Source organism: Triplophysa dalaica, chromosome 17 (genome assembly GCF_015846415.1).
Source record: "Triplophysa dalaica isolate WHDGS20190420 chromosome 17, ASM1584641v1, whole genome shotgun sequence".
Lineage (NCBI taxonomy): Eukaryota > Metazoa > Chordata > Actinopteri > Cypriniformes > Nemacheilidae > Triplophysa > Triplophysa dalaica.
The window spans coordinates 16045888-16068055 of NC_079558.1; the positions used below are offsets into that span (position 1 = coordinate 16045888).

The window sequence follows — 22168 nt, forward strand, 5'->3', positions numbered from 1 at the left end:
ATAGGCCAGTCGCTGAGATAGTTTAGTACCCGCTCGCCTTCCTCCTCTCAGGGAGAAAGGGCGGTCAGGGACAGACCGAAAGGGAGGACTCTGTACTGATATGCCCGCCTCTCGCACGCGAACCGTGGGAACGGTCGGTGTCGAGGAGGATCGAGACATGAAAGTAAGCGTCCTTCAGGTCGATTGCCACGAACCAATCCTGACACCTCATAGATGTCAGGACGCGCCTCTGTGTGAGCACCCTGAATGGCAGCTTGTAAAGGTGCTCTGTTCAGGGTACGCAGCCTTTGGGGGCAACCCGCCGTCTTTCTTGGGAACGATGAAGTGCGGGTGGTGACCCACTGAACATCTTGGTTTTGAGGGACGAACTCGATGCCTGTTTTGCCAGAAGGGTGGTGACCTCTACCCGAAGTACGGAGGCGTCCCTGCCTCTGACAGAGGGAGAGATGATGCCCCGAAACTTGGGTGAGTCTCTGGCGAACTGGATCGAGTAACCAAGACGGACCGCCCTCATTAGCCAGCGAGACAGTGTGGGCAGCTCTCGAGCTCCCAGGGACTGTGACAGGGTGACCAAGGGGACGGTCTGCTTCATCATTCCCACGGGGGGTGGTTCGTCGGCTGGCGGAGCTAACCATGTCGCGGGGAGTCCCCGGAGGGAAGGTTTTTGCTCCGCCTGCTTACCTGCCTGGCGGGACAACGGCACGCACTGTCGGTTTGAGAGTGGTGACGGCTGTCGTATATGTGTACGACCTCACGCCTCGCCAGGGTGTGAGGTCGGTTCGCCGAGCACAGTCCAGTGGAGTGTGCGATCGGCTGCAAGTAAACCCGGGGAGAACAGAAAACTCAGTGAGTAAGTGGGCGCCAAGCCCTAACAAGGGCCCGGCTTTGGTGACGAGGCAGGAGTCGTCCCGTACCGACCGATCAGAGCCGTGGCTGTGAAGGTTCGGGCCCGATGTTGTTCTCCCTGGGGTCTTCCCGTCAGTGTCCCTTCTCGCGAGGAGGTTGCTGACGGGGTGGAGGTTTTCCCCTCGACCTCTGCTTCCGGGGTGCCGCCTGTGGGGGCACAGGAACCGGAGCCGATGTCGAAAGGGTCCTGGGTTGCAGGGAAGCAGACGTCACGTGAGATCTCGGAGGCCTGTAGGCGGCCGAGTCGCGGCGTGAAAAAAATGTGGTTAATTGCCACTGTCTGCTTCGCCGTCAAAAAACTGCTGAGCGCAGTCCTCGACGGTGTTACCAACAACCCACCCTGCGAGATGAGTGCATCAAGAAAGCGGACTTCCTTGCTGTCACTCTTCTGCACAAGGTATAGCCGGGGGTGTCTCTCCTGGACCACTACCGTGGACATCGTCCGACCCAGGGCCCGTGCCGCCGCCTTAGTCGCCCGTAGAGCGCTGTCAGCGGCGGCACGGAGATCCTGCATTATACCCGGGTCGGCCTTACCCTCGTGGAGCCCTCTCAACGCCCTGGCCTGGCGGACCTGCAGGATGGCCAAGGCATAGAGAGAGGAGGCAGCCTGGCCCGCAACATCGCAAGCCTTCGACACCAGTGATGCCAAAGTCTTACGTGCTTTGGACGGTAGGAGTGGTCGATCCCCCCCCAGGTGGTAGCCGTCCGCGGCACAGGTGCACCGCAGGCGGACGTTCCACCCGGGGGATCTCGACGCAGTCCTTGGCTGCCTCACCATCGAGGGAAGTAAGGGAGCCGGAGCTGGTTTCACTGGAACGGTCCGTGAGAGGAGCGTTCCAAGTTTTACACAGCTCCTCATGCACCTCCGGGAAAAACATGGCACCCGGGGTGGGCGCGGTTTGCACCGCGCACCGACCTCGGGAACCACGCATCCCCGGGTTAGCACGGATGACATCACTTCTGCTTCCTCCTGAACTCGACCGCTGGGGGTGGAGTTTGGATTCGGCAGAGTCGGATGCCAGTCTCCCTCCGATGCTGCGAGCGACATCTCATCTACGTCACACATCGTTTCCGAGTGTGTGCGTGAGGATCCGGACGGTATGCCACCGCCGGTTGGGGAACGTTCAGAAGAGCGAATCGGGGTGCGATCGGCCCGTGAGCACTTGGCTGGCGGGTTTACGTTCGCAGAGTTCCCCGTATCACTAACGCTGCTAACGTGGGTGGTCATCGGGGCCGTAGCCACAGATGTCACAGCCCGGGTAGCAGACGAAATGGTGGCTGGTTCCCGTAGGAAGACAGCCACCCGTGACCGCAACTTCTGAATGACAATCTGCCCGCAGTGCAGGCAGATGTGTCAACGAACGCTGCTTCAGTGTGCTGGACGCCCAGACACCTAATGCAGCGATCGTGTCCATCCCCCTCCTCGATGAGGGTGCCGCACCCAAGAGAACAGCGGGACATGCCGCGCTGGAGAATGCTCAGTCAGTCCTGAAAAGGACTTTTAGAAAAAATCTCTAACACCTCCGGAACCGCCGAGACGCCCAGGGGAAGGTCGCTGCAGAAAGGGACGATCCGCTGTAACACGTCGTAGCACCAGCGTGTAGTTGTAGAGGATTGAATCCTGAGTTGTACTCATGAGCGATGGCTCTGAAGAACAAAAGGTAAGTGAATGCTGCACGCCGGCCTCCTTTTATACCGGATTTCCGGGGGCGGAGCCCGGCATGCAAATTGCATTCGCCAAATTTCATTGGCCTTTTCTATAGTAGTCAGAGTTGATTGGTTCTCAAGGGCGAACCCCATCTGTCGTTCTCGACACAACGTCGAGAGACCGACAGAAAGGGAACCATTGGTCCTCCATTGGAGTAAATGATAACAGAATTTCATTTTGAAGGTAAACCATTCCTTTAATTTTTATTTAATGATTTATGGCATTTTACTAGCCACATTTATGGGTTTTATACGGAAGCTTTTAAATATCTGCCCTTGTCTGAAGAAGGTCACATTAATTTGGAACAGCATGAGAGGGGGTAAATGATAAAAAAATCATATATTTATTTACATACAGCTATTACTACTTTGCTATCACAGGCACTCACGGGAGGTGGATGCTCTAAGCAGATGTTATAGTGTTTGGGTTGGTCAGGCTTCACTTTGCGTAATGCCACCCGTGACTCTCCAATGAACTCATTATGAGTCAGCTTGTCCTCATCACACACAGACACCCTAAGAGAGACAGACAATATCTTTACTCACACCATTAGGGAAGTGCGACGTGAAATAAAATGGACACTTCAGACACTAGCAGTCTCCTTGCATTTGCCAAAAATGCTTCCGATCAATCTGCGTGTTGAACTGATAAGGAGAAATTGATGCCATTGTTACTTTTACACCTTAGGAAAAACACATAAAACACTGAATAAAACATATTTAATTGTGATACATATGAGTGCCATACTAGGGTTTGACAAATCACCAAATGGGTGTAGTTCGTTTTTAGGGTAATTACTGTATTAAAATTGAATAAGCAGTTGTAGATACTGCATAGATATTCTGTTCAACTTTTTCTTTATCTTTAAAAAAAACTTGGAAAAGTATCCTTAAAGAATGTGCTAGGATATAAAACATGCAGATTGCATGAAAGCTATTACTTACATACACATTAAATACATACAGTATAGTGTAAGCTTCTGTAAAGAACTTCTATAAACCTTCATGTGTCCTTGTTGTTATAAGTAGTTACATTTGCTTGACCTGTCTGATTCAATCTAGTTTAACCCCCAGACTTACAGTTTCCAGCCTATGGGTGTCATAAAACACAAACAATCTCTCATATGCAGAAACTTTAGCCTCATGCAGACGATTCCCAGATTTTTCAGGGGTCAGTGAAATCAAACGCCCCAGATACAACAATGACCTCAATCTGTCACTACAGCTGAGAAAGACACGCCAAGAGTGAGGACGGACAAAGAGTGAGAATGGGAGTGAGATGAGAGGTGGAAGCAAAAGTAACTGCGAAATTAAATGAATATTCTGGGAAACCAAATTATTGCATGTGGAAAGCATGTTTGATGCTCTTCCAAAAAAGTCTCTTTCAAAACAAATATGGTTCAAACGCTTCTTGACCGTTTTATGAAAAGTGAAGAAACCATTCTTTATTCCAGCGTCTTTCAGTTTATCAGTTTTAGAAACCATTTTTTCATGAGATATTTCATTATATACATTGTGGGAATTTTGCTTTATTATTTGTATTAATAATGTGTGATAAATATGAATATGTATATGTTTATAATTCCATTCCATTTTCTACCGCTTATCCGAACTACCTCGGGTCACGGGGAGCCTGCGCCTATCTCAGGAGTCATCGGGCATCAAGGCAGGATACACCCTGGATGGAGTGCCAACCCATCGCAGGGCACACACACTCACTCATTCACTCACGCACTCACTACGGACAATTTTTTCCAGAGATGCCAATCAACCTACCATGCATGTCTTTGGACCAGGGGAGGAAACCGGAGTACCCGGAGGAAACCCCCGAGGCACGGGGAGAACATGCAAACTCCACACACACAAATCGGAAGCGGGAATCGAACCCCCAACCCTGGAGGTGTGAGGCGAACGTGCTAACCACTAAGCCACCGTGCCCCCCCCATGTTTATAATGTATTTAAATATTTTCATATATAATTCTCATTGTTACATTCAGCTCAACTGTATTTAAACGTTTATGTTATTTTTAAATGCTTGATTGGCATCTGTACGCCATAATAAGCCTGTTTTGTCTCCATGTCTCATACTGGGAACCTGCAAATGTGCTCCCACTGATCTTGCAAGCACTTGCTTCTAGCTGGCCATAAGCTAAACCTCACACATACAAAAAAAACTGTATGCAGTATCCGCTACTTTACCCTGCAAAAACTTCCACAAATAGTATAGGCAAAATAGAAATCTCTTTACCTTTATTTCTTAAATACTGGTTAAAGTAGATTATTTAAACCAACATTTGGGGCATTGGCGGAGGTATTCTCCTCACCGAGTTCCCACTCTATGAGGTTGACGAAAATGTGTGAGTGCAAGATGGGCTCCGGATAAACAGGGGATTTGTCAGGAGCCTGGCGTCTGGACGGGCTATAGGATATGGACAACCGGAATCTCATAAAAAATATAGCCCATCTTGTCTAACGAGGGGTGAGACGTTTGATCGATTGAGATAATTAAGGTTTTATGGTCGATGAGTACTTTAAATGGGTATTGAGCTCCCTACAGCCAATGGCTCCACCCCTGCAGGGCCAGCTTGATGGCCAAGAGCTCCCGGGCTCTGATGTTGTACTTTGATTGAAAGCACCGCTCTTATCCTGGACAAAGAAGTATCAACCTCCACAAGGAAGAGCTATGAGGAATCAGGATGGCTGAGGAGTGGTGCGGTGATGAATCTCAGCTTCAGGAGTTCGAATGCCTGTGTGGCCAAGGAAGACCAGGACAGAGACTTGGGCTTGCCTTTGAGCAGACTGGTTAGGGGATGTATGAAAGAGCTAAAGTCCTGGATGAAATGGAGTCTTTGAAGTTCGTTTATAGTAGTGGGAATGGGCCAGTTGCGGATGGTATTCACTTTCCCCTTTTCCATCTTAATACAGTGTTGGTTGATGTTGTAACTCATACACTGAAATGAGGTCGGGTCAAAGCTGCATTTTTCAACTTTGAGGAAGAGCTTGTTTTTCCGGAGGTGGAGCAGGACCTCTACATCTTGATGGGGATGTTCAACCATGCTTCGGGAGTAGACGAGGATGTCGTCGATGTGCCTCAGGATAAACTTGTGCAGAAACTCACGGATCACCTCGTGTATGAAATCTTGGAACATGGTCAGATGCCGGTAAACTGGGAGATGCTTAGTTACATGGGCTCATCGACTGGTTCTGGAGCAAAAATCACCCAACTCTGGTTGGTGGAACGGGGAGAACTGAGCATTCAGGGTTCATAGCTGTATATGGTGTGCAACTTGAATGGACATTAGATCCCGCTTGAGCTTGGTGGCATTCAGCCCATTGCAGTGCTGATCCTGTTAACAGATTTAGCAATTTAGCTCTTTCAGAGGAAGCTTATGCGGCTGCATCTCGAGGACGAGAGAACACTGGAGAATAAACTGTTGCAATCCTCCGCCAAACCAGAGTAGGGAGCAGGATTTGCCATGTGACTGCAGATGACCACAAGAGAGATAGAGTTGTTGACAGAAGAAGGGGTGCTCTGCGTGGTGGTGGCTGTTAGAGTCCGCTAGAATGTTCATGATCTCTTCAAAGTTATCCATCTTCTCATCTTAACATTGTTGGTCTGGTCTTCTATAACAGAACGACTCAGAGACTGATGGTAAGGACAAGGCATCTGTTTATTTAACAGATCCAGAGCAGCAAAATGGCAGGTAAGTCAATGTTCAGCAGTATATTTTCGTACAGTATAATGAATATGGTAGTGACACAGTTCTTATGTTTAGAGATGGTCATGATGGAGATCGTGGACACAGGGCTAGCCGGATGACAGCACATGCCTTGTGAGGATGAATAAAGTGAGATGACATTGGAGCTGACTTAGGGAACTGAAGAATGAAGGAGCAAAATAGGAGATGACTTGGGAAGATCAGATAACGTGGAGATAGATAAGTAGGTAAACACTCTAGACGTGTGAGTCTGTATGCATACAATGACCAGACAATGAATGCAAGTGAGGTGTGTTGATGAGGAGGTGATGATGTGCAGGTAATCGGGTGATCAGCAATTTGGAGAGAGGGAGCTTGAGGGTTGCGTTGTGAGAGAGCCTGGCAGATCCGCTACAACATGAAACCTTCAATGCAAAGCATGTCCAATTTCAAATAATATTCACTACAAACTCAAGTGCTTAAAGTGTTCAGCACTAAAAAGGCCATCTCGACAGGTAGAGGAGACCTACTATTTTGAACTATTTTAATGCATAAGTGTGCAATATTTAACTAGTTTGGCTTAACCTTCTGAAAAAAGTGGAATTTGAACTGATACCCAATTGGAACAAGGAATATAGTGCGTACAGTGCATATGTTTTCATTAGAAACAAGTGTGATAATTTTATATTTTAAACATCCACAGTACCATACATTTGTTATGTATACTTTAAGCATTACTCCACATTCTTTTTTAGAGTATTAAACTAGCTGAAATGATTTTCTCTGGTAACTGACAGCATCTGTGGCATAAGGTTTAGTTGTATTCATTGTTGGTGAGATGACTGGTCATACCTGAGGGTTCTTCTGTACATATCCTCCATTGTGATGCCACAATATGTAAGCGTTTCATTCCACACTGGGTTTAGGGTGTTTTTCACAATCTTCGTCTTTAGCTTATTGGCCTTGGACACGTTATTAAAACAATAAAAACATAAATTTCCATTACAACAATGTTAAAGTGCAAAATTCACAAAGCATAGCTTTACCAAATGACGTAAAAAATAATTAACTTTTGAAAACATTTTCATGAATCATACAGTAATAAAAATACAATATTAACACAAAAAAATGGTGGTAATTGTATTGATAAAATGACAAAATATTTGGACAGTTACTACTAGTTTGACATTACCAGCATTGTATTTATGTAAACCCAAATCTATGCCAGTAAATCTGCAGAAGGGAATTTATGAAGATATGATATATGAAATAATACTTAATGTATTTTTTAAACTAAATTTAAAAATTTGTTGAATGTTGTGATGAAGTTGGTATTTTTAAGCAAACTGAATTTTTTATTAAAAAAGTAGTTGAAAAATAGGTTAAATTAAATTGAACAGCCTAAAAATGCAACATGCTGTGAGAAAATACGAACAGAGATAGACCAGACCTTGCAGGCACCAGGAAGCAGATGTAGTTTCACATATGGGTCAGCCAAACCATTAAAGTCCATGGGCTTCAAACCCTGTATGCATGTAGGAAGAAATTAAGGATTTGTGTAGAATGTAGGCAATTACAGAAAGGAATAAATACAATCATTTTAAATGATTAAACAGCCAATTAACTCTGCTTTAATAGTTAATACCCCACCACACACACACATTTGCTCGCACACACAAACTTTTAGAATTGACTACATTTGTTAAGCTCATCTTTAAATTGCTATATTTAAGGAACTGCAAGAGTCATATATCCATACGAGTTTGTAAACATCAAACAGGAGTTCAGATTATACAGTTACCTTTGCTCTAATGACAGTGCAGTGCAGAGCACTTGTCGCAGTTTCATAGAGCAGTTTGAACTCCAGGGTTCCTAAGGATGCTGCCACATATGAAACATCAAAATATGTTTATTAAAAACCGCATTCAATTAAAGATATAAGTCCATGACTATAAGGTGTGGTAAACATGTATCATTATGCTTGTCTATATTAATTAACTTAGCATAAATACGTATTTAAGTACATCAAGTCCTGGAGACCCAGAGAACAAGACATTATATATGACTCTTTTATCTAACACATCTGACATACCTTAACCATGCAGCTTATTATTAATGAGACAAAGAACATGAAATAAAAGAAGTGTGGAAAGACACCTAACAGAGAACCATAAGAAGATACCGAATAGCTGGCGAATTCACATGCAGTTAAAGTTTAATAAATAATCCACAGGGCTAAACAACACCAAAAGCAACACGTTCGGCTGTACGCCTACCTGTAAAAAAAGCATACCACAGGCTTTAAACAACAGATACATTCAGGTAGTGACACAATCAATGACTGATAAAGAACAAAAACACTAATGTACATGGGATAACAACAGACACCTGAGACAAATTAAACACTATGGAGACTAAAATGGACAAGTTAAATAGGACTTCACAAGAGGGGGAGATAAAGACAGGGGCTGTGACAGTGGCTGCATCCGAAAGCTCAAAAATGCTGCTTCCGTGGCAGCATTGCAAGGTAGGAATGCATCTAGGCACTTCTGAATCCAGTGTTTGCTATATTACCTGTCTCCTGAGATACCTCCATCAGGTCAATTTTTGAAGGCAGCATAGATATCCTTAGTATCCTTCCCGGCCTTCAGTCTCCGACAATTCTATGTGTGTGCTCACGGCGGAGGATGTGATTGATCGAGCAAGGTCAAGTTAAAAAAACTAACTTTTCTTTTTACAATTTTTGATTACATTAATGATCGAGAAATTAGTATTAATTTAGTTTTAAAGTATTGGGTTAGTTATCACAAAGGCGCCCTCTGCTTATATTTCAAACAGAATTCCGTTACGTTGCCTCTGAAGGCTGTCCGAATGTATTTCTCGGAGCTGCCTTTGTACCTAAATGCTGCCTCCGAACGCATTGCCTCGTGAGACAACGAGGCATCAAGTCAGCTGCCTTAGCTTTCGGATGCAGCTACCGTGTCATGAAAGTATGCAGTGTTATGGCTCTTCAGGACCAAAGTTAAAGAGGAAGTTGACCCTAAATGAAAATCCAATGGTTATTTACACACATTCTTGTCTTTTCATACCTGTGGGGCTTTCTTTTTTCTGCAGACACACAAATGTCATATAGACATTTAGAAGATGTCTGTAAGATGTTCATGATTAAGCATGTATTTAAAACTTCCTTTTCTAAGACGTTCATCATATGTTTTTTACACATGAGATTTTTTCCAGATGTTTTTTAGCAGATATCTCACAGAAGTAACTGTGCTATCTGGGAACCTAATCTTGAGGCCTACCTATCAAAGCTGGTTTAAGGTGTAAAACAGATTTACTCCAGTGTTATTCTTAAAATCACAATGGATCTGGTCAAAATAGTGAGGTTTGTAAAACAACAGGAAAGGATGTTTTTGTCAAATATGCAGCTCTGAATTTTTCTTTGAACTTACTTTGGGACATAGGCCTACAGATGAATTAAAGAGTCATTTAAGATGCATTAAAACACATACACTTCTTTGTTTGTTGTTATAAATATGGTCACACGGCTGATCTTTGGACTCACTGTTGTCATCACTGTCACAACTGTCAATCTCTATGGACGTGTCCATGCTACTCATTGCTGAAAGTGTGCCTCCACCTCCAGTGGCTCCTGCTGAGTGAGGAGACAACAGAACTCCAACTGCTTTGGCTCCAACTGCATCTGAGGAACAGCTGGTCAGGTTTGGCGACAAGGGATCAGAGAAGGAGGATGTCGGGGAGTGTCTGGGAAAGTATGCTGATATTTGACGGATGGGTTGAATTGGGCCAGGACAGACGTTTATCGCCATGTTTTCCTGAATTGAGATCCCCATCCGCTTTCCTTTTCGTACTGTCATTTAGCTGAAGAGCACAAACAAAAAAGAAGTATTTTCTTTGTGTATTGGCTGATTCCAATCCTGCTGTAGTGTGGTTGGTTATGTTCAAATAAGACTGAGGTATATTAAATAAAACAATTAAAAAAATATTTATTTATAGAACATATTAAAAAATATATTGTCACCAAATACAACTTATATTTTAAATAAACTGAAAATGTCTACAAAAACAAAACAGGATTTCCAGTTCATTCTGCATGATTCCAAAACTCACTCCAGTCGACAGGTTGGCGGGAAGTGTAACTATTAATCTATACCACTGGATTAAATTAAAGTAAGTACCACTAAACATTTAAGAGGTAAGAGATGGCAGATCGGGTGCTACATGGCCAATCAAAACTATTAAATTAGCTAAATGAAACATATCGGCACAAACTACAAATCATCTGTCCTAGTTTTGCTAGACTTATCTGCAGACTTTGATACCGTTAATCATTAGATCCTGCAAGCTACGGTATCATTGCTAGGGATTACATGTACCCCTCTTCGCTGGTTTAAATCCTACCTCTCGAATAGATCTTTCAGGGTGTCATTGAGGGGCGCATTGTCCACAGCTCACCACATGCTCACCGGGGTCTCTTAAGGATCAGTGTATGGACCACTAATTTTTCCATCTACCCAACATAGGACCCATCATAAAGGCACAAGGGTTATCCTTCCACTGCTATGCATGCATTGCAGCCTATCTGGAATAGCCTCCAGCTGAACCTTGCCAAAATGGAGCTTGTATTCCTGGTGCCCCATGATACGATATGATCCCACCATACAAATGAGCAATACAACAATTTCTTGTTCCAAAATAGCCAGGAACTTCGGAGTTATCTTCAATGACCAGCTGTCCTTCAGTGATCACACTGCAAAAACAACATGGTCATGCCGATTTGCATTATACAACATTAGGAAGAGTAGTCCCCACCATACTGACTATGCCGCAAAACTCCTTGTCCAGGCCCTGAATTGTGCTCGTGCACGTTGCTTAGTATGAGTACACCCTTACACCCTGTCCAGAGCCTTTCGCTCAGTGAATGGACAGCGTCTGGTAACACCCTCACAAAAGGGCACTAAACACTTTCTTGCTCATTCTCCTGCACTTTCTTGGTGGAACAATCTTCCAAATGCAGTCCAGTCAACCACATCTCTCTCAAAATTCAAAGAACAACTTAAAAAAGATATCTTCTGTTAAGAGTTGGCTGGTAATTGTTGACTAACACACCCTCTCTCTCTCTTTCAATGGGTGTTGTTCCGGCTTTGTGAAAACAAGTATCTTGGTATTAGCACTTTTGCCTCCTATCGACAAATTGCTTTATTGTTTCCTTTATCTTCCCTGTCAGTTGCTTGGATAGAAGCATTTGCTTAGTGCCAACATGTTAATGTCAAAAAACCCTCCTATGCCTAAAATACACCTAATTATGTCACTGTTTTGAATTAGGCCCAGGTTTGACTTGAAAATTACTGCATAGTATTAGTAATAATAAAGATAGTCTGTCTTAAAGAATTATTACTGTTCTTAACCTAGAAATAAATGGATACTCCATCAATAAATGAAAATTCTGTCATGAATTAATCAACCTCAAATAAGATCTTTAGAATGTTTTAGAATGCTGGCTGTCATGATTCTGCATTTCCTAGTCATGGTTTTCTCAGTCTGGTGGCAGAATCATGTTTTGTGGGAGAAAGACATGGCATTGTTTGTATTGGCATGTCATGCGCATCCTCTCGTTCCCTCATTATTGATAATTGATTAGTTCATGTCCTACACCTGTTCCCTCTTGATTTAGCTCCCTGTGCCCTTGTGTCTGCTGTTCTGTGCTCGTTAATTTTGAGTGCTTTCATGTTCGCACTGCATATTGTTTGTTTGTTTGTTGTTTGTTTGTTTGTTTGCCTTGCCCTTTTTGTAAAATGTTGTGTTGTTATTTGTATTTAGTTTATCTTTTTTTTTGTTTCCGTGTTCCTAGTTCGTGTTGTGTTGGTATTATCCCCATTATGGGTCTTTTATTTGTTATAGTTAAAGTCTCGTTTTCGTTAGCCCCTTCACTGCTGCTTGGGTTCTGTCTGCACCTTGACAGTTGGCAACTGAGATTTCTGGGGTAGTCAAAAATGGTAGTCAAATGTGCCCTAGAACAGTTTGTTTTTCTAAATTCTTCAAAATAGAACAATAAAAAAATTCTACTTTGGTAGTCAATGGTGACCCAGAAATATCAGTTGCATTTAACAATAAAGCTTACCAATAAACTTCTCCTTACTGACCAACATAATTGCAAATATATAATGTAAAGTACAATGTAAAATTGTACCATACCTGTATATTAAACAAAGTAGCTGAATGTAAGTGTAATATACATCAGTTTCAACAATATTAACTCATCACCAGTGTTAAATTAACACTTTCATTTACTGCTAAGCCCAACTGTGGATGACTCATTGCATTAAAGTGGAAAGAGCACTGCAACCGTAACATGTAAGATGCATCATAATCGCAACATTGGCCAATCCTTTAATTCAGACATCAATGTCAAATTCATTTATTTAAAAAAGCATATATTTTATTAACTATATATTTTTTTCTCATTTAACATTTCTCCCCCAAAATTCGCATTACTTTAATATAAACTGTAGAACACCTACACTCTCAAAAAGGTGCCTCAAAAGGTTCTTCACAGTGATGGCAAAGAAGAACCATTTTTGGTTCTAGAAGAATCATGTACCAAAAGGTTCTTATGACTTCTTCTTCCACTAGAAAGTACATTTTGTGAAGCATCTTGTTATTTTTGTAATTTCTATGAATATTACTATAGGACAGGATTTTTTTCAATGTAAATTTAAAAGATGTATAAATAATGTTTAATTGTAAATTATACAAATAATATTTATTACTTACTAAGTACTGATATAAATTTTCTATATAGAAAAAAGGATGAAAGAAAAAGATCCAGACAGACTTTAAGAGCCTAAAAGAACAGTTTTATATAATACTTCTTCCAGAAAAAGCAGGCAAAAACATGTTGATCACAAAACAGCAACATATGACAAATAACCCTCCCCCTACATAAACCCCTGCTTTCCTTTCTAATTACACCCATCACTCATAGACACTCTTATAACCCCTCTATCATTTCCAGTCATCCTGTGATGTTATTATTTATCTATGATTTTTCTTCCATGACAGGGACCATAGATTCGAAATTTAGGGATTTTAAAAAGATTTAATTTATACTCAGGAAATATCAATTGAAAAAACAACAGTAACCTGATAATGTGTGTATTTGTTTTGGATGATTCCCCTTCTTTTGAAGTCAGTGTGATGGTCATTAAAAACAGGTTGACCAAGAAGAGAATAAAAAAGAATAAAAAACTGGCTAATATACCATGAACATTAGCACGCTAGCATGAAAATATGTACACATGTGAAAATAAAGAACTAAAACTAAAAACAAACAGTAAAAAATAACAAGCAACATAATAAGTCACGTGTAAAAATACAAGCCTTAAGAATAAATAATATTACATAAAATGTATAAAGCATTATAGATAAAAAATTATGAAAAAGATGAAGAAAAGGCAATATGAGTGATCCTGTATAATATAAAACATCTTACCTCAATGATATGCGTTGACAAAAGAAAAACAGAAATTCACAGGAGAGACGTCACACAACGCTGTGGAGAAAAGACCACCAGAGAGAGAGAGAGAAATAGATAAAGAATGAGAAACAGTGAAGGGAATAAAGAGAGAGAGAGTGTGTGTCTGTGTGTGAGGAAGAGCAGATAGGGAGAGGGAGACCTCTAGTCTTTATCCATTTCTAAACAGAGAGATATAGAAGTCATGAGCATGTTCAAGTGGACGGAGACAAAAGCCATTTATATTCTTTATAAAATGTGAGCCTTTATAGGATGGAGCTGAAGATAGTTTAGAACATTTGTTCATGATTTTAAAATTGACACCACGTGCATGCAAAAAAGCTCTCTCTCACTCTCTCTCTCTCACTCTCTCTCTCTCTCAGCCTCTCTAATTATAGGTGACTTGTCAGTCCCTAACAGACAACAGTGTGCTATTCCTAGCATTTGTTCGACAGCTCAATTCAGCTGTTTGCCCCTTTATTGTTTTCTGTTGTATAGGCATATTCAGCGTGTCAGTAGGTGTGTCTTTAACAATTGCTTTTGTGTCTTCTGTCATTCTGTCATACATTCTACTAAAATATTCAGAAACACATTTTGAATAAGAAGTTAGGGCTGTAATTTTTTTCAGTTTCTTGATGGCAATTTTTGGGACATCTAGAAAAGCTTTTGCCAACAATAGCTCAAGTCAATTTGATTTTATAATAAGTTTTACAATTTGCAGTGCGTCAAAGCAGCTGTACAAGAAAATCCAAAACCAAAAAGAGAATACATTTGAACACACACAGAATACCTTTAAAAGCAGTATGAAATTGAGAAGGCACATACACATAAGTATCTATATACATACCATCAGGGGAAGTGATGGGAATTTGCACAATTAGCATTCAGAGAAAAATGGTTGTTGTTACGATTGTACTCTGACTAATACATTAAAATCAAAATTTAAGTGTAGGGCCCTAAGCCTGATATCAGCAAAAAAATAAGTTATATTTACAAACTTGAATTATAGTTTGGTTCTATAAGGTTCAATCTGCAAGTCAAACAGTACTTTGAATGCACACAAGAGGACCAATCAGGATCAGCTTTTTTTCTCCATCAAGCCCATTGTTCCCAGTTCCAAGACTATAGCTCCCATTAAGTGAGGGTGAGGATTAAATCTGAGGGATACTGTTAGGCTAGCTTAAGCCCAAGAACCCAATCTAGGAGGAGGGTTTATCAACCATCTGTTTGTCCCCAAAGCTGTCCGCTCCCAGGTACTGCAGTGGGGACACTCTTCACGACTCACCTGTCACCCTGGTGCGGTTTTAGTGGCCGACCATTAAGGAGGATGTCCCGACATTCATTAATACCTGCCCCACATTTAATCAAAGCAAGGTCCCTCAGCACTTATACCTCAAGGAATATTGCACCCCCTTTCTATACACCATGGGCCCTGATCCCACCTCTCCATTGATTTTATCACTTGTATACTCATATCCCACTGTAGCTCATAGTCATTGTGGATAGATTGAGACTGCCAAATTAATTATGGACCATGTCTTCCAGTCTTTGGCATCCCTTGATAATTTCAGATAATGGCACCCGGTTTCTTTTGTATTATATTATATTGTTGCACATTATATGAGTTGTATTTCTTATATTGACGTTACTTATTACGGATATATCCAGCCCTTACTGGCGCACAATGAATCACGGGATAGCCAAGCCTGTGAAGGGTCCAATTATTCTATCCTCCTCAACCTGGGAAAAAAGAAGCCTTCGAATTTGGACAGCCTTCAGCCTTTTATCCAAAGCGACTTACTCACCCTGCGTTCCATTTCAAAGGGCTCATCCCTATTCCTTAAGCCCTTCAAATGGTTTACCCTCCGGAGTGAAAGCTTTGAAGGGATAAAGGGTGTAGGGGACCAAACAACTGTTTGTTGAAGTGCCGTTCTGCATCATCATCCTGCGCCCATAAGAAGGCGGCGTCCCCACGCAAAAAATCATGGGAACCACAAAGTGACGATCAGTTGTACCCTTCATTCTGAAGGGTCCTTGGAAGTTGCCAGTTATGAGCACTTCGGTTTGGAACGACCCTTCAGTATGGCGGCCAAGATTGTTTTCAATCCGAAGGGCCCTTTAGAGGGCGATATATCCCCGTTGGAACACAGTGAGAGAATGCAGGGAGCGATAAGCGATATGTCATACAGGAGCAATAATAAAATAGGTGCTAATAAAAAGTTGCCATTGGGAGGTGACGGTCCGAGCGGCCAGTCCGGCTGCAGATTCCTTCCAGCAAACGGCACCAAGCCCGGTCCAGCAACCGGAAAACAAAGCCCGGTCCAGCAACCGGCACCAAGCCCAGTCCAGCAACCGGCACCAAGCCCGGTCCAGCAACCGGCACCACGCCCGGTCCAGCAACCGGCACCACACCCGGTCCAGCAACCAGCACCAAGCCCGGTCCAGCAACCGGCACCTAGCGCTGCTCGGCAGCCATCAGAGAGCGCTGCCAGGCCGCCCCTCCAGCTCTTGTTTAGCCCGGCATTCCAGCCGGCCGTCCATCCTGCGCTGAGCCCAGAAGGTCCCTATGTAGGTTGGTTGGAACGTAGACCTTACCCTCTGGGCCTCCTGGCAGAGCGGGTTCGGCAACTGTGGCGGCCTGTATTTGGTCATCCAGGTCCCATTGGATAGGGCTGACAAGTATGGCTGGAGGGAGGATGGGTTCTGGTGTGGCGGATTCCTCGGGAGCGTGGATTCTGGGGAGGGAATCTGCTTTTATGTTCTTGTCTCCGGGCCTATAGGTGATGGTGAAGTGGAAACGGGTGAAGAAGACCAGCGGGCTTGGCGAGGGTTCAGTCTTTTGGCGGTACGGTATTCCAGGTTCTTATGGTCGGTGATGACAGAGAACGGGTGATTAGCTCCCTCCAGCCAATTCCTCCACTCTTCCAGTGCCAACTTTATCGCCAGTAGCTCCCGGTTGCCGATGTCATAATTCCGCTCTGCCGGGGACAGCTTCTTGGAGAAGAAGGCACAAGGATGGAGTTGAGGAGGATCTCCGTGGCGTTGGGATAGCACCGCTCCTGCGCCGGTAGTGGAGGTATCCACTTCCACCAGGAAGGGGAGATCTGGGTTTGGATGGGTGAGCACGGGAGCAGTGCCGAAGGATCTCTTTAACTCTTCGAACACAGCTCGAGCTTCGGGGTTCCAAGACAGTGACTTGGGTTTACGACGGAGCAGGGAGGTGAGAGGAGAGGACATGAAACTGAAGCCCTTAATGAATCTGCGATAGAAGTTTGAAAACCCTAGGAAACATTGAAGTTCCTTTACTGTTTGAGGAAGTAGCCAGTTCTGGATGGCTTGGATCTTCCCCTGGTCCATATGAATGCCCTCTGCGCTGACGATGTACCCGAGGAACTGGGGTAGCGGGAAGCGGGTGAGGTAGAAGATTGAATGAAGTTCTGGCATAGAGCCTCTTCGATGTAATCCTCCATTGCCTTGCGCTCCGGGATGGACAGATGATGCACACGTCCTTTAGGCGGCGTAGGCCCAGGCAGCAGGTCAATGGCACAGTCCCATGACCGATGTGGGTGTAAGAGGGTGGCTGCCTGTTTGCTGAAAACATCCTGGAACTCCACATAGTCAGATGGGATGTCGAGATCTGACGGTGGATCAGGACTCTCCACAGGGGTGGAATGTACCTGGACTAGGGAGTGACTAACCAGAGGTTTGGGAACCGAGGAAATACACTGTCGAAGGCAGGCTGGACTCCACCGCAGAATCTCGCTGGACTCCCATCTGACTTCCGGAGAGTGTTGAGCGAGCCATGGGCATTACAGGATGACGTCTACAGTGGGTTACTCCAGTACCAGGAAGGAGATCTGTTCTCTGTGCAAACAACCGACACGTAGGGTGATGGGTGGTGATTGATATTTCACTCTACCTCGTCCAAGCGGTTTTCCCTGGATGGTTTCTACCTTTAATTCCGCATGAGGTAGAAACGGTAACTCTAGTCATTTTAATAACGACGGGGAGATGAAGTTGCCTGAGGAGCCCGAGTCGAGGAGGGCCGTCCTGCAACAACCGAATGGGGAATGGTTATTGAATTTCTAGAAGGGTTAATTTAGAAATGGCAGGAGAACGGGGAATGGTACTCACTACAGGATGTGGAGGACGGATTGGGCATGCCCTGATCTGGTGCCCCGCAATACAGGCACCGGCCCTGGGTCAGACGGAGTGCTCGTTCCTGGGGAGAGAGCCTGTGGGTATTAACCTGCATGGGCTCTGGTACTGATGGACAGGCTTCGGGTGAGAGCGGTGAACGAGCGGTTTCTTCCGGTTGGCATGCAGTGAGTAACTGAGCGATTTTCACAGTTTTCTGCATGAAGTTCTCAAGACCAAAGCTGTTAAAGTAGATGACTAATTTTTTACGGAGTTGGGAATTCAAACCTTGGTGATAAGCTGTCATCAGTGCAGCCTCATTCCATCCGCTAGTAGCCGCTAGCGTGCGGAACTGTAGAGTGTAGTCACTCGCCGAAGAATTTCCTTGACATAGGCGGAAGAACTGGTCGGAGACAGCCAGGTCCCCGGTAGTGAGACCGAACACTTCCTGGAAGTGGGACGAGAAGTTGGAAAAAGAGTTAATCAGGGGGGATTGTTCGATCCAAAGGGTTTGAGCCCAGAGAAACTCTTCCGGAGAGGAGGGAAATGAGAAATGCCACTTTAGCTCGTTCGGTGGTGAATTTTTGAGAGTGCATCTCGATGTATAGGGAAACTTGAAGCAGAAAACCGCTACATCCTACCGCCTCACCCGAATAGCTGGGGGGAAGGGCCATGGGACTGGCAGAGGCAGATTGTTGGTGAGGATCCGGAGACAAAGCTGCACGAAGGGCGCTGACCAACCCCTCGTATGGATTATCCGTCGGGGAAGCGGAGCGCTCCATCTCCAAATGGTTTTAAAGTGTCTGGTCTTCTGTCAGCAGGCAGACACGGGATATGAATATGGGTAAAGCAAATACAGTGGAGACGAGGGCTTGAGCTAGGAAAGTCTATGAGTCTTATCTGATTATGAGTAGTTTGTTCAGTCCACTGGAGTAGACGGGAAACAGGAGAGCCAGGAGTCGAAGACACACACAAAGGTTAAGTGGAGTCCAAAGTTCTTGGTGAATCTTCAGGAGATACTGCGGTAGGGTTGAATCTCATTGTAAGTTTGAGACCAGACAGTGAGTGAACCGGGGGAGTGTGATTTTATAGTGTGGGGTAGGTGATTCGTGGCAGGTGTGTGATCAGTACTCAGGTGAGCGAGATCTGTTGATTGCTGTGGGTGAAGCTGGTGGTGTCTGTGTTGGCTCTCTGACAGAGATAGAGGGTGCACTTCCCAATAAAGTTTAGTAATGAGATGGCTGAAGAGGTTATTTAGTTTTTTGAGGGATGGTGGGTATCATTAATAATGTAACTAGTAATGAAACCAATTACTTTAGAAATAAAGTAATCAGACCAAAAATTTGATTACTTTTAAAAGGAGTAATCAGTAATCAGTAATTTAATTACATTTCCAGAGTAACTTGCCCAACACTGGTTGTCCGTTATTAAAACAACCGTATCTTAAGCAGTAAATGCATTATAACATTATAAATGCAGTAAAAGAAAACAATAAAAATCTCTTTAAGACAGTGATATTAAAATACCAATATTCCTACATACCTTGTAAAACATACTAAAGTAAGCACAGGTAAAGAGATGAGGCCAGAATATAAACGCAACAAATAAAGTTTTGTATTCTGTGTGCGTTTGCTTATTATAACCAATAAAAAAGAAAGTGCGGTACATGAGACTTTACACATCAAAACACAAAAATTAAAAGACAAAATCCAGTGCAAACTGTAATAAAGCACACTCCATACAGGCGAGCAAATAAGACCAGAATATAAACGCAACAATTAATGTTTAACCATATTTTCCCACAGTAAAGCAGTATAGGTGAAGTGCATCAGTCTATAAATGTAATGGGTAGGACGCTCTTCTCTGCTGCACAAATACACAAAACTCCTCAAATACAATAGACTGAATAGGGTGAATTCGGGTTATCTGAGACATTTTCTGCAATTTTGACTTCTGCCATTTATTTCGATATCTATCCATCACATTAGATCAGCACATTAGATTTTTCTGAAATCCCTAAGATTTTTTCTAACCACACCAGAAAATGAATGTAGATATTATACCCAGAGGAGACATGCCACACCTAATATGTTTTTTTGTCAAAAATAAATCTTCCTGACACTGATCTTCTGAGACAATTCACTTTGTAATCTGGGACACAAGTATGTATTACGCCTAAAAAGCCTGTTTAACATTTTGAAAAAAAAAACAAGTACAGAAATCTCAATAAGGCAATGTATATTCCAATATCAGGAAAAAAATATAGATATTTACACAGGATTGTGATAAAATTTATAAAGTCTTCCTATGTGTTCATCAGAACAAAGAAATGTATACAGATTTGGAACAACTTGAAGATGACTAAATGATGACAGAAATTGTATTTCTTGGAGAGCCATCCCTTTATATAAATTATCAATTGTTTATTAGGTTGAATTTCCAGTGCTTTTGCCTTTATAACAGTATATTTTCATGATTTATAATATAGTTATAACCTGCTTGCATTATTACATTGCATTACTTTCTCGCAGTCACGGCTGCACAAATACTGATTTAATTATTAACTTCATGCTCCGTAGATTTTTATCAAACAGACTAGCTAAGGGAAGCAAAGCTTAGTAAGCCTTTTTCCGTTTGGGAGAAAATGTTTTTTGCTCACCTCACTGACCCCTGTTCAATATTTAACAGTAAATTAATAATAATTTTTTTTGTGATTTAAACAGCAATTCATGTCAGCAAATCTGTGCAAAAACAGCTTGTGTAGTCTATGATGAACTCAAGCAACAATATTTACTGTGTTTTGGAAAATGAATGCAGCTAAACAGTCATCTTCAGTGACAAAAATATGCTCTGACAGCACAGCTGGAGGCAGTTTTACACCATCTTACTTTAATGCACTTGACACACATTGAATAAACACATAAAATGTTACCAACCACAATATTGCTCAAGGGTTCACACACATGTCACACACACACAAACACACAAACTCTCACCTATGTTGGGTTTCAATGTTTTATGGGGACATTCCATAGATGCAATGGTTTTTATACTGTACAGACTGTATATCGTATTGCCTACCCTTAACCCTACGCCTAAACCTAACAATCACACAAAACTTTCTGCTATTGTAGATTTTCGTCAAAAGTTATTTTGTATGTTTAGAAGCTTGTATCCTCTTGGGGACCAAAAAATGTCCCCACAAGGACTTTGGATCTTGCCATCTTTATGGGGATATTTTGTCCCCATACAGTAGGGTTTACCCTACCCACACACACAACATGACAGTCTTCTGCAAAGTGACATACAAATAATATACAATTTCTCAAGAGGACACAGTTTTTTACTTTCAATTCATTAGAGCTGTAAATGTAACATTGTAATATTTTTATGCAATTAATTGTATAAAACATTGTAAAGTGTTCATTTTGAGAAACTATGAAAATGAACTAAGTAATAATTAACTTTGAAAATTGTAAAATAATTTTAAAATAATTCAAAGTCTTGGATTAGATCGTCTCCCTAATTTAAGTAATGCATAAAGTAAATGTTTTAATGCTCGCAGTGAGCAAGCTGAATGCAACTTAAGCAGGAAATCCATAAGATGTCAGCAGTGAATTTAAATTTCAGTCATATCACAATTAAAATATTTAGAAATAATTTTACCATTACAATTAATTTTGCATTATATCTCAAAAGTGCTGTCAGTGCTGTAAGACATCCTGAGTGTGAGAAACTGCGCCATCTACAGGTCTACATTGCAATTACTAAGGGTTTCTGTTAGTCAATATCAGTATTTGTCAAGTTTCTAAACATTTTTGTCTTGATTACTTTGAATTTATAGATTTTGAATATAAAATATCTAACCATTTAAGACAAAGGACATTGTTTGTGTGTAATATTTCTTTACAGGCCCATGTCTCTTTCTCTTAGTCACATTTTACTTTTGCTTCAGCTTATATAAGATATTATAATGTTAATCTTTAGTGCTTGTTTACTTATTGACGTTATTATGTATAGAGCCGTAGTCTCGTTGTATCATTAAAGCATAAACATCAAGAGAGAAATAAACCTTTTTGACCCGTGTGCAATGACAAAAATACTGATTATGACCTCAAACATTTTTTTATATAGGCCTATTGCATTACATAATGAGTTTTGTAATTTAAAATAAAGCAAAGATAG

At 42.4% G+C, this 22168-nt stretch overlaps 1 protein-coding gene across 2 annotated transcripts in view; it reads right to left on the reverse strand.

The window, feature by feature from the left end:
* Window positions 1-22168, reverse strand: part of LOC130438705 (double C2-like domain-containing protein alpha) — a 56655-nt gene that overhangs the window by 20996 nt on the left and 13491 nt on the right. Inside the window, exons 1-6 of one of the 2 annotated variants that reach the window (XM_056770790.1) lie at window positions 13826-13893; window positions 9878-10194; window positions 8114-8193; window positions 7763-7837; window positions 7165-7274; window positions 3003-3129 (exon numbers count right to left, since the gene is read on the reverse strand). In XM_056770790.1, the coding sequence (XP_056626768.1) occupies window positions 3003-3129; window positions 7165-7274; window positions 7763-7837; window positions 8114-8193; window positions 9878-10190 (705 nt within the window). In that variant the 5' untranslated portion in view covers window positions 10191-10194; window positions 13826-13893. Of the gene's footprint in view, window positions 1-3002; window positions 3130-7164; window positions 7275-7762; window positions 7838-8113; window positions 8194-9877; window positions 10195-13825; window positions 13894-22168 lie in introns of those variants that run through there. The other variant, XM_056770791.1, reaches the window with a different exon arrangement.